Below are 15,668 nucleotides of genomic sequence, written 5' to 3'. Positions count from 1 at the left end.
TTCTTAACACACAACAAAGTCCTGCAGTAGAAGTGTGTGCAGCTGGTATTTCTACAAGTGGCTTGTACCTACAAAGCTTAAATAACTTCTTTCACTTTTAGGAAGAAAATATATCTGAGTTTTAAAAACCAATGTCCTCTCTATAAATAATGAGTCCATAATCTTTTTTTGTGCAATCATAACCATCCAAAGAAGTCTTTTGGGAGATTGAATCTTTGGGGAGCATAACAAGGATATGAAAGGGATTTTTGTTACAAGTCTTATTCTCTCTAAGGAGCTTTGCTGCATGAGATTTTCATCACCAAGGGATGTCCCCCTTTATGATTTCTGCTGCTTTGATTTTCAGTAAGACGTTCCCTAAAGAATTCATCAGAATGTAAATTTCCATATCTCTTTCTCCTCCCAATCAGTGACATCCATTGAAAGGCCACCACTTCATCTTTCCATTTTACATTGTTAGCAGCTGTAAGGGAGCATGAGGACTCTTTGAAAAATCACCCAAAAAGGAGGAGAAAAGACTACCATTTCTATCACATGGTGTCTAATAATTATAGACCATGAAAGTGTGATGGATGCACTCAACTGCTGGCTGTACTTTGGTTCAGGCAGGCTGAGGAGCAACAGACCTTTCTTTCTTGGCATGAATTTGCCAGCCCAAAAGCCACGGGCTCATGTTCAAGAGAGTGAAGATGTCTTGACAAGTATTTCCAAAGGTGGTTTTGAAACCCTGAAGTGGAAGATAACCAAAGTACAGAGCAAGATATCAGAACTGAAGTGATGACATCTATCTTGTCTATTGTAGTGATTAACAGACAACTACTTTACCCTGTAAATATTGTCACCAGGATGAGCCCAATTTGATCTCTCCCTGAAATGCAGCTGCACTGCACTCCAGGTGACCCTCTTCTTGAGGGATGCCTCTCAGGGGGAAATATTCCTTCCTTACCCAAGGCTGAGATCCCTTACCTGTGACATATACTTGGCTGATACCATGCTGAATTAATCCTATGGAACATTACTAGTCCATGTAGCTACTCAATATTATTGTAAATATTATATGGATAATTCCATTAGACTAATGCAAGTGGTTATTTGGATTTCAGGAGGTAGACCGGTATTCACAACACTGCAAAATTTTGTGGCAAGAATGAAAATCATATATCACCAATATCTATTGTGTAATAAGAATGAAAATATCTGATTTTAGTTCTATTTAATGTGTGTGTATTTGCACCAAATGTACAGAGACGGTGTGGTTTCTTTACAAAAACTCAATGACTAAAAAGCCAAAAATTATCCTGATGGGCAGATTTTTTAAGTTGCTTTTCACCTACTTGGCAGAGAGTTTGTAAACTTTGTGTGATTAAGCAAAATATAATAAAATACAGCCCTAAAAAGCATGATAATTATAAATTGTGAGAGATAAAAATGGAGAAAAAATTGTATGCATGCGAAAGTAGTTAAATATTCAGTGATTAAATCAATCTTAAATTTGAAAAAACATGTAGAAGCAAAACTAAATAGGAAAGCTAGGTCTTGCCTTAACTTTACATTAGGAGAGAAAAAGGGATAAAGTGATAGATCACTGTTTCCTTTTTAAGTTCTGCATTGCTAAGACCCAGCCACAGCAGAGTTTCCTAGGCACTAATTAAAGCTAAATCTAACTCTTAGTGGATATGTAGTGCTTTTTATTCTTAAGAGCAAAATTAAATTCAGGGGTTTGTTTGCATTCATTCTAAAACGAAATGAAGAGACCCTGATGTGAGAACAAATATCCTGCACGTGCAGTTTGAATTTCTTCTCTGTTTTGAGATGACCAGATGTTTCTGTGCTTATGAGACTCAAGGTCTTGCACAAGAAGCTGCACTTGTCTCTTGTGGTCACTCTCAGTGGGAGCAGAGTGAGATAAATCATTGCCCAGCAAAGTGCTGTGGCCTGTGATGGGCACAGGCTCCACATCCTCACTGGGCTGGCCCTGCTGCTCATCAGCTCGGGGTACAGCTGGTACATTGCTGAAAGATCTGAGGGTGGGAGCTGAGAATACAGTGACAAAGAGAAGGTTGGGAATAGCAGGTTTCAGGAAATAGGAAACATCTCTTTTTCTTTCTTTTGTTCCCAGACCTAGTGTCCATACTTGTTTATCATTCCTTCCTCATTTGCTTCAACAGTATCCAGACGAGGGAGTAGGTAGGGTCAGGGTAGGGCAAACCACCACTGCTGTTTCTGAAATTTTAAAGACTGAACAACTGGCAGCTGTTTTAAGACTGCACTAAGAAATTGATATTAAAAGTTGTATTAAAAGAGAAGGGAGCTCAGATTTTCTCATGGATCCTCCTGCCATTGTGTATCATGAGATGTGTGGAGTATCTGCCTTCATCTGTCATCTCTCTGCTCTAGCTGTTACAGCCTCTTTCTTTCCCTCTGTCAAATAAAACGTGGGTGTTCATTACAGTTTTGGACAAATGTGTGTTTCTACATTGATTCTTTGTAGTTTATGTATGTGTGCACTTACATGAAAAGAGATACTTATTTCTGTGGGTGTATAAAATACATTTTTCTATGCTTGTTAAAAGATAAATGTCTCATTTTGAAGCTCCACTGTCTCATGTGGGAAAACAACACCTTTGACAATGTGATGACATCCAGCATTATTTTGGGGAGGTCAGGCAGTAAGGGTTGTGTTACTCTTTAATGCAAGTGGGTTGCAGGTCCTGCCTTCGAACTCTGGTGCAACCTGTTCATGCTGGATTTTGCAGAAGGGATCAGAGAAGGGGCTGCAGTGTAACAGCAACAGACATTTGAAAAAGCACTGTTGGAGCTTTCCTGAGAGAAGCTGTAATTTTACTACTGAATTGTTGATACCTTTTAATGTTTTGAATTACTCACAGATGAGTATTTTAAAAGAAAACAGTAGGAGTATTTTTGTTACTTTTCAAAGGAATAATCTCAGAAGAGTTCAACTTGAGAAAGAGAACCTAATGGGCAGTGTTTCCATTGTGGAGCCTTTGGTGAATATTAAATCATTTATCTTTTTCAGGTAAAGCCCCTCCATGCTTTCCAAGCTTAGCATAAAAAAGATCTCAGCTTCTAATCCATGAAGGTTAGTTTAGCTATGAGGCATAAGGACGTGAATGAATTATGAAACCTCAAGTTTGACACAAATTTTCAAAAAACACTTGTAAATGGGGCCTATAAGTTTGAGTGCATTAGTTCTTTTCTTTGTAAAACTATAATGCAATAGCTAGCGAGCAAATTAGTCTTCCAGTAGGATTCTATTATAGATAGCTTTTGAAAGAAATAGAAGCAAATACAGGAAGATGTGCATTTCCTAAATTAACAGAAGCCTAGAATGCGGGGGAATGCTACTAGCCATGAGTCATAAACCAGGCATATAATTTATGCCTTGGAATACTCAAAATGCTGCATTTCCTTGATAGCAACAAAATTGTGATTCAGCATGCTATTCAAAAAATAAGGCATACAGAGGTTTTCTTTAGGAAATCGGCCAATTATCCAGCATATGAAGGTAGAAATTGTCCCCAGTCTGGAAGTAACAAAGAGCAAGCAGAAATTATGACTGGATTTTGTGTTTCTCGTGCTTGTATCTGGGCTTGTCAAGAATCCTGTGCTTCTTGTGAGAGCCTGGAATTTGTTGTGGAAATAAAGTAAAAACATTAATGTTTTGCCATATGTCTTAAGTGGAGATGGAACAGTGCACTACATTCCTGAGCTCGTTCAGATTGTGATATGACGCCTAAGTCTGACTTTAGCGTGTGTGCTCTAATTTTATTTAAATGTAAGATGAATTACCATTAATAATGGTTTTTTTCCTTTGCAATCTGGTTCGAAGGCCACTGAAGAGAATAATTATCCTTCCATTGACTTCAGTAACCATTGGATATGAGCTGTAGTGTACTTAAAATGCACTTAAGAATGTTTAGAATAATTTCATCTCCATGGTTTTCAGTAAATATATTTTTATTAATGTTCCCTGTAAAACACTATGAATAATAACAATACCTAACATTTATGCAATGTCTTCTGTCTGCAGGATGTGAACATTAACTATAAAATAGAGTTAATGCCAAGCAAAGTTATATTTATCATCATGTGACATGTAAAAGAAAATACATTGAGATAATTAGATACATCCAACATAAAATTATAGAAAATATCTACTTTCAGGTTAAAACATTTTATCTGTGAGGATCTAGACAAAAGAGCCATTTAGTGTGCTGGGATGTTGAAGTGTTACAGTTATGATATGTTGTCAGTACCTTTTTCTTTTAAATTTTACTTTCTGGAAAGTAAGCTAAATGCTCCCTGGAAGTGTAGCTGAACCACAGAGGTGAAGGTTGGTGGTCAGGTTTTTTTTTGGTACTGTTATTTCCCATGTTCTATCCCGTAAGGAGTTAAAGTGTTTGGGCAGGGAGGAAACAGAACAAGTATGTAAGTGTTTAGACTTCGAATCATAATTCCTGCTGGGCCCTTAAGCACAATGGAATCTCCTTGTTTTAAATTTGGGGGTTGAACAGAAAAGGCTGGTTTTGGCTGCTGCCCAAACAGCTCATTGTGCAACTCAGTTGAAGGAGACTGCTCATATACAAAGAGCTTATTCTTGGCTTAGCTAGAATATAATTTTTGCCACTAAAATGACCAACCTAGGGACTTAGTGAATTAAAGTGATTCGTGGTTCTCCACAACTGGGATTATTAACTGTATCAGTTAGGAGCACTGGCAAAATATATAGAAATGGGGACAACATTGAACAGTTAATTTTTAAATCACTGCCTCAATGCAGTGCTAATATATGTTACAATCCCTGAGAATGAGCAAAAGGAAATTTGCATTTATTATCTACTTTTTTATGGCACATTCAGTACTTCGCTCATCCTCTGACTACTTCAGCAGTGTCTACTGTAAGTAGATATTTCAGGAGGAATCCATGCATGAATTTTTTTCATCACTCAAACTTCTCTTTAATACTTGAGGAAAATGGGATCAGAGGCATAGTAGGATCCCTCACCAAAGAACTGTGACACTCTAACCAAGCACAAGCTCCTACTGCTGATTTTCCCCATCTTTATGGCCTGGTGTTAAGGCTCCATTGGATTGTGGTGCTACTTGTTTTATTGAGTGAAAAAACCCCTCCAAACAGAAGTAGAGTTGGCTGTATCATGACATAACTTTGTCATTTAATTCCAGACTGTAGAACTGAACCATCTGCTTGTACAGGATCTGTAGTTCACCTTTGTTTTTATCCTTTGAGTCTTGTAAAGCCATAAGCATGGGGAATAAGGTGTTTTAGTTCTCTGCTGGTCACTTCAGTGACAGAAAGGTCAGTAGGAAAGCTGCTGCTTTGCATCCATGTGGGGTGAGTTAGAACAGGAAGAGAGAGGAAATCAGCTGTGTATTAATTATAGCTTCCAGCTTATTTGTCCAGCTTTTTACAAGTGAAAGGGAAAAGGAAAAAGAAACTTAATGCTTCAAAAGGAAAAGTATAATAGCAGTGAAACAAATATGAGTCAGTATTTATTTAATAATTACTGGAAATCAAAGAAAAGCAGGATTAAGAAATACAACCAGCCTGCAGACAGCAGGAGAATCCCAATGTTTAAGAATGTGGCAATCATGTCTGTTTATGTTCTATGAGAAAATATTTTTGAATGATCCTTTAGTTGAACCTACCATAGCATGTGGTAGAAGCTTTTTCTTCTCTGGATTCAGATTAGATACTTCAGGTCAAACTCTACTTTCTATGGAAAAGTAATTGAAGTTAAACTGGAGTGAAGAGTTTGGTGTTATTACAGACTACCCAGCTTCTATTTATGGCAGAACTGTGGGTCAAGGGGCTGATAGAGCAATAATGTACTTTTATCAACTGTGAGATTGCAATTCAAATGCTCAGTAGCCAGTAATTGTGCATTCGTGTTTTGCACGATATGAAATGTACAAGCCAAACATCTCTGACATAAACCCAGCTTATTTTGTGCCTAACATCCATAACTGATGCAATTTAAACACTTCTCTGAGAGCATATTTAAGAAAATGGGAAGCAGTAGACAAGTGTTACTGATGCAAGCCCGTTTCAAGCGATTCTTTGAACACAGTTATTGATAGGTTTTTCTTACATAACATATGCAAAATGTAATTGAAATTTAATTAAATGTCAGCATGACACCATTAAACAGCTAACATTTGCCATCTTCTAAGACAACTGTTCTGAGCAATAACTTGTAAATCAGGAATTTACTCACGCTTTTCGTGTCTTTTTTTTTTTTTAATATTTTAGACAAATAAAGGCGACGCCCTTGCAAACCGTGTCCAGAACACATTGGGAAATTATGATGAGATGAAGGATCTGTTAACCAACCACTCCAACCAGAGCCACCTTGTAGGAATCCCAAAGAATTCTGTCCCACAGACACCCATTGACAAAAATGAACAGAACTTTTTCACAGAACCGAGGAACAGGATGATCCCATCTCATCAGATCAGTGGCAACTCATCAACATCAATGCCTCCGCCTTCTTCATTGTCATCTAATTCTACTTTGCTGCACAGCCACCAGAGCAGCAGGAAGTCGAGGACAGACTGGTCACGCAGTGGTCACAACTCCAGTGGGGCCCAGCCAAGCCAGCCCAGTGGTCAGCAGAGTCGGACAAAGCACAGCTCTTCTCATGACCAGTCACAGGGCAGGTATGAAGATCTCTACAATTGCCAGAGTGAGCAGCATAAAAGTGGGGGAACTGAGGAAGCAAGTGCTATGGCAACATCTTCACATTCAAGGAGGCACACTCATGCAAAGTCAGCACCTGGAGAGCACACTTACAAAGAAAACAGTCATTCAAAGTCACCCACAGAGCTTGAGTTTGTAGGCCATGGTCCTGGATCTCCACTTCCTTCCACTTCTTTGTTAACTGCAAACAATGGTCTTTCAACTCAGAATTTCCCACCAGGACTTCACTGTAAAAACAGCATGGTCCAGCAAAAGCCTACAGCCTATGTCAGGCCTATGGATGGTCAGGACCAGGTACCCAATGACTCACCTGAACTGAAACCCCCAATAGAAATTGAGAGTGGATATGGAAATCAGTCCTTTGGAGCACTGCTGGAAGGAAAAGTGAACACACCTAGTTCGAAGAACAAGGTACCAAAGCTCAACATTCCTCCTGTTAGTGAAGTAAGTGGTTTAAAATATCTTCTCTCTAGTACTGCTTGAGTATTACATTCACTAACTATTTTTCTCTGGAAATATGCAGTTGAATTACTGGAATAAACAATACAGTGTATTCCCTTTTCTAAAATGTGCATGACTTCTTTCGTTGGTTTGTTGTGATAGTCCCAGTAGCAATATTTAATGTAGTTTTGAAAGCACATTTTGAAATACTAACATTTCTTGTTTATGATTAATATTAAAAGGCTAGATCTCTGTTGGGTGTAATATATGTGTACCAGCTACACTGGCTCTGGACAGGGAACTCTAATATCTCAGTTCATCTGCAATTTTCACTCTTGAATTCTCAGTTAGTAAGTAGTTTGATAGACAGATTGCTATTTTAAATTCTAAGGAAAAATGGCAGTGTTCAAATTTCAGTGGCACTAAACAGTTCTGCCAGTAAGTTTATTTGCAGAGTTTGCTAAATTCCTTTTTTTCTTTTTATTGGAATTAATATGACTTATTTTGTGAATAATGCTTATGAAAATGTGTCCCATTGAAGCTTTTATGCATTTTGAAGAGCTCTTAATACTGGGATTCAGTCCCAATCTCTGCAACCAACAGTTTAAGCTGTTGAATTTTGTATTGCTGGTCAGAACAGTAGTCCTGTGAGGAGCATTTTTGGTACAATAAGGATATAGACTGAACTATTTATACTCTGTGTATTTTTTCTCTTAGTCTGAGTTTCTCTAAGCCAGTAACCTTTGGAAGGTAGGTGTACAGTGTACATATAAGCAGAATTGCAAGATGGGATTTTCATAGCTTTCTGTTTTCCCAAAAATATTTCCCTGCTCGGTAATATTTTTATCCTAGGAATGAGGAGCGATGCATTCTTAAACTACTTTATACCAAAAGGTCAGCTTTTTCTATTGGAATAATTGTTTCAAGCCAATAATTTGTTTGACTATTTAAAAACTTGATGTTATTTATTAACATTCCAGGCAGCAACAAAGACTGATGTGTTTTGCAGTAGAGCTTGGAATAATTTTCTGGGAACTGCATCTGAAAACAGTAAAAGGCCTATTTATATCAAGTGGAAGCTGAGGGTTGCTTGCAGATGGTGTTTTATTAGAAAATGTATTTGTTAATAAACGTAGCTTTCTGCAAGATTACTTTACAGATGTTTCTGTTTATTTTTACCTTGGGTTAAAAATCTGCTGGTGTAGATGACTTCAGAGTCTGCTGCGATTTGTCACTAGCATTGTTTGGCAAGTAAATAATTGCATGCAAAGGAAATAATGATGTTGCAAAAGCAAATACTTTTTTTTGCTCTTGCCATCTATTAATGCCATGAGTCAATAGAAGCACTTTAAAGTGCAGAATTAATGCAAAGTATTTTTGGAAATAAATGATACCTTTTGCAATTTGTGTCAACTACTAAGAATGCATTTTTAATTTCTTTACTTTTTGAGTGAAATCCTGGAACTGTGAAATCGATTGAGTTGTTAACAATGTTTTTTGGGTGCAGAATTTCACCCACATTCTTGCATAGCTCTAGGAATCTCTGATATGAAGTGTTGTTTTTGGAAGGATTCCCAGTTGCAAAGATGAAAAATTGCATTATTAATTTGTTGCTATTTTAGTTTATATCCTGCGTAGTGAAAAGTATAGGCGTATAATTAATTTCACGTTCAGATAAATGGTAAACTCTAAGCAAATTAGAAATTAAAGTAGATAATAATCTTAAAGTAGTCTGCATTTTGAGAGTGAGTAGTAAGTTGAAGAGGGAATGAAAACCCAAAGCTGTGACAAAATAACTTTTCCTTTCTGAGACAGAACATAGGACAATAGCCAGACTGATGGATCTTTTACAGGCAAATCTCCTGTGTTTGGAGAGTTGGATTTTTTCACCTGTGTCAGGACTGTGAACTTCGGCCCTCTGTGTTTTTTCACAGATGTGTATCCTGAATTTGATTTACCTTGCATTCAGTTATAAAACTCCTTCCAATCCAACATTATAGATAACTGGTTTAGTTTAAGCTTAATCAGAACTGACAGTGCACACCTGTGAAACCCATAACCTTTTCAGAATGACTGCAGTGAGTGGCTCTGTTGTAATCTTTATACAATTGATGTGGAGGCTTATGTTCCTTTGGTGGTGCTTATCAATTTATGAACCTTCCCAAGCCACCTCGAGCTGTAGTGATCTGCTTGAAACAATTTTGTTCCTACTCCATAGGTTTCCATTTTAACACTGTTCCAGGTTGCTGCTGGTGATCTTCTTCAAGCTAGCAATAGGAGAATTGTTTTGTGGCATTTCTGCATAATTTGTACTGTCGGTTTCCTGTATATATGAGTCCATTTTTTCAAGTTCCTGAGTGTGTGCAGATAGAATGCACACTGAAAGGTTTTTAGTGATTCCCTCAAAGTTTTGCTTGTTCTTAAGATGAGGAATTCTGTAAAGAAATAAAATTCCTAGGTCATGGTCCTGCAATAATGGCATCCATTAGGGCATGCAGTGTTAGAAAAGAAAAAGACTGTTCTTGCTATCTTACAGAGAGAGAGGGGAGTAAGTAACCAAATATTTGAACAAGCAGATTTAAAAGAAGTGCTCAGACTGATGTGGAAATATGGTGTCATTTATCATGGCTTAATGGAATAAGATGTTGAGTGCCCTGGAAACGTTCTGCCATGTGTAAGGAAGTGATCAATTTTATAACATAATTTGTGTCACTTGAGGTGTTGCTCTAAGAATCTTTGCTCATTTGCTGGGCCCAATTCTGCCATCAGAGATGCCCATCCATCTTTCAGCTGCTCTGGAGCAGACAGCATTGTTAATGCCTCGCTGCTGGCGTGTCTCCGCCGGGCAAGGGATCGTGGGTCAGTGATTTCTGAGGTTGTGCACATTCTCATTGAGCTCACACAGACTCACCAGGTGGGGTCAGGAGGTGCTTAGCAGCTCTTAGACACCTGTGGACTAATCCTTGCCTCTGAGTGGGGGCTGCTGTGTGATTCACAGACCTTGGCTCGCCCAGAGTTAGTTCAGACCTGAGTGCACCATGAGTGGCCTTTTCTAGTAGAGAAATAGAAGTAGCAGAGCCTCTGTAAACTTTTAGTCATGTCATGGAAAGGTTTCTTTGTGATTTTGTGATCCTACCTTTTTGCTTTGTTTTTCGTATCAGTATTGTTTTCTAAGGGTGAAGGTAAAACATTTTATGGTTTGCCTTGAGCTAAACCCAGTGTAACCAGTAGTGCCCAGGCCTGGTAGCCCCTGAAGTTCAGAAGCTGTGGAGCAAATCTTCGTGAACTGGGAAGCCATAGGGCCATCATGTGAGTTTCTGGGTCACATGCAGAAATCCACCAGATCTCATGACACAGAATTGATAGCAATGGCCTTGGAGCTAAAACTGAGAGAGAAAATTATAGAAAGCCTCAACCTGTAAACATTATTTGCTGTTCCTTTCGTATTAACTCCTGTCTCTTTAGTATGCATTTATGTCATACTTACATTGCAATACGTATATATTAATTTTGAGCTTGCGTTTAACTGATAAATTGTGGCAAGCCAGGAATATTGTAAAGAGCTTTTGTATTATGCAGAATTCCACCTACTTAAATCCTATGATGGCAGATGATTGTTACTTACCACTCAAAGAGAGCTGCATAGTTAAATCCTATGAATTTCTCCAAAAAAGTAGATGTTAGAGACCACAATAACAACTGATCCTCTCTCTGCTGCTTTAAAATCCAGAATCTTGATACATCTATCTATATTTAAACCTCTAGGAATCAGATGCTTATAAATTATTTCAAATTGACTAACTCAGCAAGTGACAGCTGAAAGAAAGCCTGTACTTTTCAGATTGGGTTCAAGCACAAATTACTGGGAGCACTGAGTAAAGCAGAGAGTTTTAAGGTCTGTGGGAACATCAGAAGCTGCATTCCTGGAAAACCTTATGCCCAGTTCCCCAGAACAATGCATGGATTTCCAATAATGGTTTAGAGATGGAGAATCAAGAGCAATTGAGATAATTTTTGATTCTCAAGGCAGTTTTTAAATCTCACTACAGAATTGGCTTCATGCTCCTGCAAAGTAGCAAATGCTCATGTACAAAAATTTCCCAAAAATACAAAGCTAGGAACAAATCCAAAAGGCCTACGACATCTATGTCACTTTCCACTTAAGGAATAAAAAATGAAGAACTTCTATTTTCACTTTACTTCTAGGAAAATATTTTGACGGGTTCAGTATACTGCAAAGTGATAAGCTTCTGTTACGTGTTTCAAATCATTCTGTTATCGCTGCATGTATTGATTTGCTTAGTGCTTTCTGAGCTAGCTATAAAAAAGGCTGTTCTCCTTCTGCATTAAAGAGCAAGAAAAATTGACAGGTAGATAACCATATTGATTGAACCTAAATAGTAAATGCAAGAGGCTTATATATGACTTATAAAACTCTCTATAGGAACCAAAGCCAGGATAATATGTTTGGTTTCTTTTTTTTTTTTTCTTAATTTAATAGAAAGAAAGTAGATGCCATTAACCAGCCCCACCCCTTTTTGATATACGTGCTACTCTAGTTGTCAGCATAGTACATTACCATAGTTCTGGGCAAATCACTTTTTTCAAATGCCAGTTTTAGCTGTCCCTCTGACTTTGAGCTTGGAAGAGGAATGGACTGGATCACGCATTAAGATGAAATCCCTTTGGTTGGTTCATATTTCAAAAGTCTGAGGCCAAAAACAAAGCCAAAGAGCAGTATTTCTTGCAGTATTAGAGGTTACAGCCATATGTTTTTAATTTGTAAATACTGTGAGAAGTAATGTTCTTATGATACTTCTAAATGAAGACCATATGACACCACTCGACTGAAGACCTCTTATTGTGGCCTTTTGAAGGCTACTGTCCCATGGCCTGGACAATGGCTAAGCTAAAACAGCAAAGCTGTTTTGCAGCAAGAGGATAGCTTGTCTATTTTAAAGGGATAGCAAGAGGACAGCTTGTCTATTTTAAATCAAACATAAATAAGCATATTTAGGGCCTGATCTTGAACTCCTGTGACCAGTGGGAAGTCTGCATTTCCAAACAGGGCACCTAAAGTCTCTTGAATAAGTGTGGCTGAAAGAACTGACCATGTGTGTTTGGTTTTGGAAAAGAAGGGTTAGGTTCCTTCTTTCCCATTGTTCATTTGTTAGTGGTTTTTGTGTTGCAAGCTACTCCTAATTTTGACTTGCTGAGAGGAAGAAAAATAGTCTGAGTGAAGTTAGAGTTAACTCTGGGAAGAGTCAGACCTGTGGTGTCTTGAGGGGTGATTTCTTTTTTTTTAAACATTTTTTGAAATTTCCAGTGCCAGAGTACTTGCTTGTCTCATTTGGTGTCTTATGAAATGTCACAAAGTAAAATGCCCTCAAAGGCTTTGGGGAGAGCAGTAGAAGAATTTGTTTGGCTTGAGCAAAGATGTGAAGGCATTATTCAAAGGCTGCAGGGGGACTGTAGGGTGTATTCATAACTTTGACAATAAATTTGGTGTATGACTATGGAACAAACATTTTTTTTTAAAGGACAGTATCACAATCTGTGTAAAACCAGCATTAAGTGTTATGTTATCTCAATGTTGACTGTTAATGTGCCTTTTGAATAATAACCAGGAGTTGGTAGACCTAATTTTTCAGAACCTTGTATCCATCTATGTGCATGCAAATGCATAAGGAAGGATGTTCTTGGATCTTGGTATTATTAGTAGTCTGCTTAGTTGTCAGCTAACAAGGGCATTCTTTTAGGACCAGCCTAGCAGGTGGAACAAAGGTGGAGTTTTTGCACTATTTTTTAATACTCTTCTTGACTATAACTGGCCTTAATAAAAATACTTCTCTGAAAATGCAATAAACAATGCTTGTGTAAGACAAGATGAGGAAGCACCATTTTCCTGTATTTGAATGTTTCATGGTGTGTGTTTTCACTCTGGGCTGTGATCAGTCCTCAAGTGAATAGCATGCTTGCTTCTTTCTGAGAACAGGATGGGCAGATATTTAGGTATCAGCATCTGGCCTACTGTACTACAGTGAATGGCCATTCTTAAACTTTGCCACCAGATATGTTAAATTTTATTTTACCTGATGCAACCTCGAAAGTAACACACAGCCAGTTTGAAAAAACCGTCCTACATATTCACTGCTCATTCCTGTCATAACTTTCAGATATATTTTTCCACAACCCTTATTCTTTGTAGAGAAACTAAGATTTTTAAATATTCTGAAAGCATAGAATTCACATGTTTTTTCAAGTGCAGGCAGGAGAGTGTGCACACATTTCTTCATGGACAGTAACAGCTGTTGTGAATCATCACTGGGTCTGAATCTAGGGTTTCTCTGGACAGCTTCTGCTTCTTGAACAACAGCAGGGACTCTCCCTAGAAGCTATAATTTTGGAATTCCCAGTGCCACTCATTTAGTGGCATCCAACACACACCTGTTAAATATATAAAAATATGCATAAAGATAATCAGGGGGTATAAATTCAGATTTGGAGAGAAAGTTTTAATCCTGATGAAAACAGTAGTCAAGTGGAAAATTAGGCTGTTGTATCTAGTAGTTGTAGATCAGTAAGAAACAACTGGAATGCTCCTTGCAAATGCCAGGACAACTCAAAGGTGCAGAATGTGATTGGGTATTGTAGACAGAGTAGGAAATCAAACATAAAACACTTCAGATGTTACATGAGCAGCTGAGACAGAAATACAGCTAGCGAAAGGTAAAGGAGGAGGGACAGCACCATATATTAGAAGCTGAACGAAGATTTACAGAGAATACTGCAACAAGTAAAATAAGACCTAGGGAAAGAATCAGAAGAAAAGGCTGCTCAGACAACAGAGGTGAGCAGGACATGGAGGAGATGCAGGTGTAACAGTGCACTCTGCTCAGGCTCTCAGCAGGAGCATGCTGACCACAGGGCATGGACAGTGGCTGTGAGCACAGTCAGACTGCACTCACCATGTGGGAAAGAGCAACTGCAGGACTCAGGTGTGGTCACCTTTTGATGGAGATCATAGGAACAGAAGTGCTTAACTGTTCTTAAGCTGATCAGACTGCATCTCATGAAAAGCTGGATTGATGCTCAGGTCCCTGACCCATCTCCTGCATTCTCACAGGTGTGATGTGCTTCCTCACATGCACACCTCAGGCTGTTTTCTGTCCTTCAGTTTGCTGACATGCAGAACTACACTCAGATTTGAAACCACTGCAGCAACACAACGTGAATAATATCTATAAAATACTTTCAAAATGTGAAAATCAGAGGAGGTCTTATACAAGCATTTCTGGTGTTATGGCCAGAGCCACCCCACTATTAGCTCTACTCTCTGCTTCAAGTATGGAAAAGCATTTAGGAGCTGCAAGTGAAAACATCATATGGGAGTACTTTAATAAAAAAAAAAAACCACAGTGAAAGAAAGTTGAACATATAACTTGGCCATGCTCCATGAACTGCAGATATAGGTTAAAGTTATTTAGTTGGCAGGCAATTGCTGGTGTATTAGCAGTGTTCGGGAAAAAAATCTAATTTCTGTATTTTGGCTTGTGCAGTAAAGAAATTCCTCCCACATAAATATGTTCATTTCACCTTCTGGGAAGTAAAGAAAGGAAACTGTAGCTGCAGTCTGTTATTTAATCTTCCTGAAATTAGCATTTGGTGCTCAGGAAGATTGAAAGATTTAATGCCAATGCCTTCCTCAAAAGAAAGAAATGACACACCACATATGCTTTAGCACTGGTTAGACTGTTAAATGGAATTAATCAAAATCCATGTTAAAATATTTCCATGTGTTAATTAGCAACAGTTTGGAACATTAAAATACATATTGGCTTGGGAATAAATTAGTGAAGAAATATCAGATTGAGTTTGTGGGTTTTTAACGGCAACATAATATACTGTATGTTTTAGAAAGGTAAATGTAAATACATTCCTCTGAAATGCTGTGGCAATGTGCATTTAAAAATTGGGCAATAAACCAATCTAAAACAGGCTTTTGTTATGGCCGAGTGATATGATTTCCCATTTTAAAAGAAGCAATGGATTTTTCCCTCATATCATAAAGTGAGAGAAAAACAGTTTAAAAATTCTAAGAGTTTCATCTTAGTCCAAAGTAAGTTTTTTAAATTTCTCCTTTGAAAATCGGTCTGATGTAGCAACTACCAACACCAGGTCTCCTGTTGTGAGTAGAGGAATTCACTTCTGCCTTTCTCTTCCTGCTGGGTCATTGCAAAGTTTGTTTTCCATTCTCTTATACTGAGTCTTATGAACAACAGAATAGCATAAATTTAGGTAAATATTTAAACAGAACAAACGGTATCCACACTATTAAATTAATACACACAAAGCAGCTGGAGATACCTGTGGTAGCATTATGGATACCAAACTCCTCACTGAGGCTAAGAGGCCTCAGAGTATCCATTTCTCTTCATAGGGAAGGAATGACTGTTCTTTTTTACGACAGAAGAACATATAGAAACCA

General features: G+C 38.0%; 1 protein-coding gene across 6 annotated transcripts in view; it reads left to right on the top strand.

Moving 5' to 3' along the window:
* Positions 1-15,668, top strand: part of AFF2 (ALF transcription elongation factor 2) — a 332,507-nt gene that overhangs the window by 84,851 nt on the left and 231,988 nt on the right. For all 6 annotated transcript variants that reach the window (XM_021547866.2, XM_021547869.3, XM_021547868.2 and 3 more), the window contains exon 3: positions 6,293-7,183. In XM_021547866.2, the coding sequence (XP_021403541.2) occupies positions 6,293-7,183 (891 nt within the window). The remainder of the gene's footprint in view (positions 1-6,292; positions 7,184-15,668) is intronic.

Source organism: Lonchura striata, chromosome 14 (assembly GCF_046129695.1).
Source record: "Lonchura striata isolate bLonStr1 chromosome 14, bLonStr1.mat, whole genome shotgun sequence".
Lineage (NCBI taxonomy): Eukaryota > Metazoa > Chordata > Aves > Passeriformes > Estrildidae > Lonchura > Lonchura striata.
This window is presented reverse-complemented; position numbering and strand designations above follow the sequence as displayed.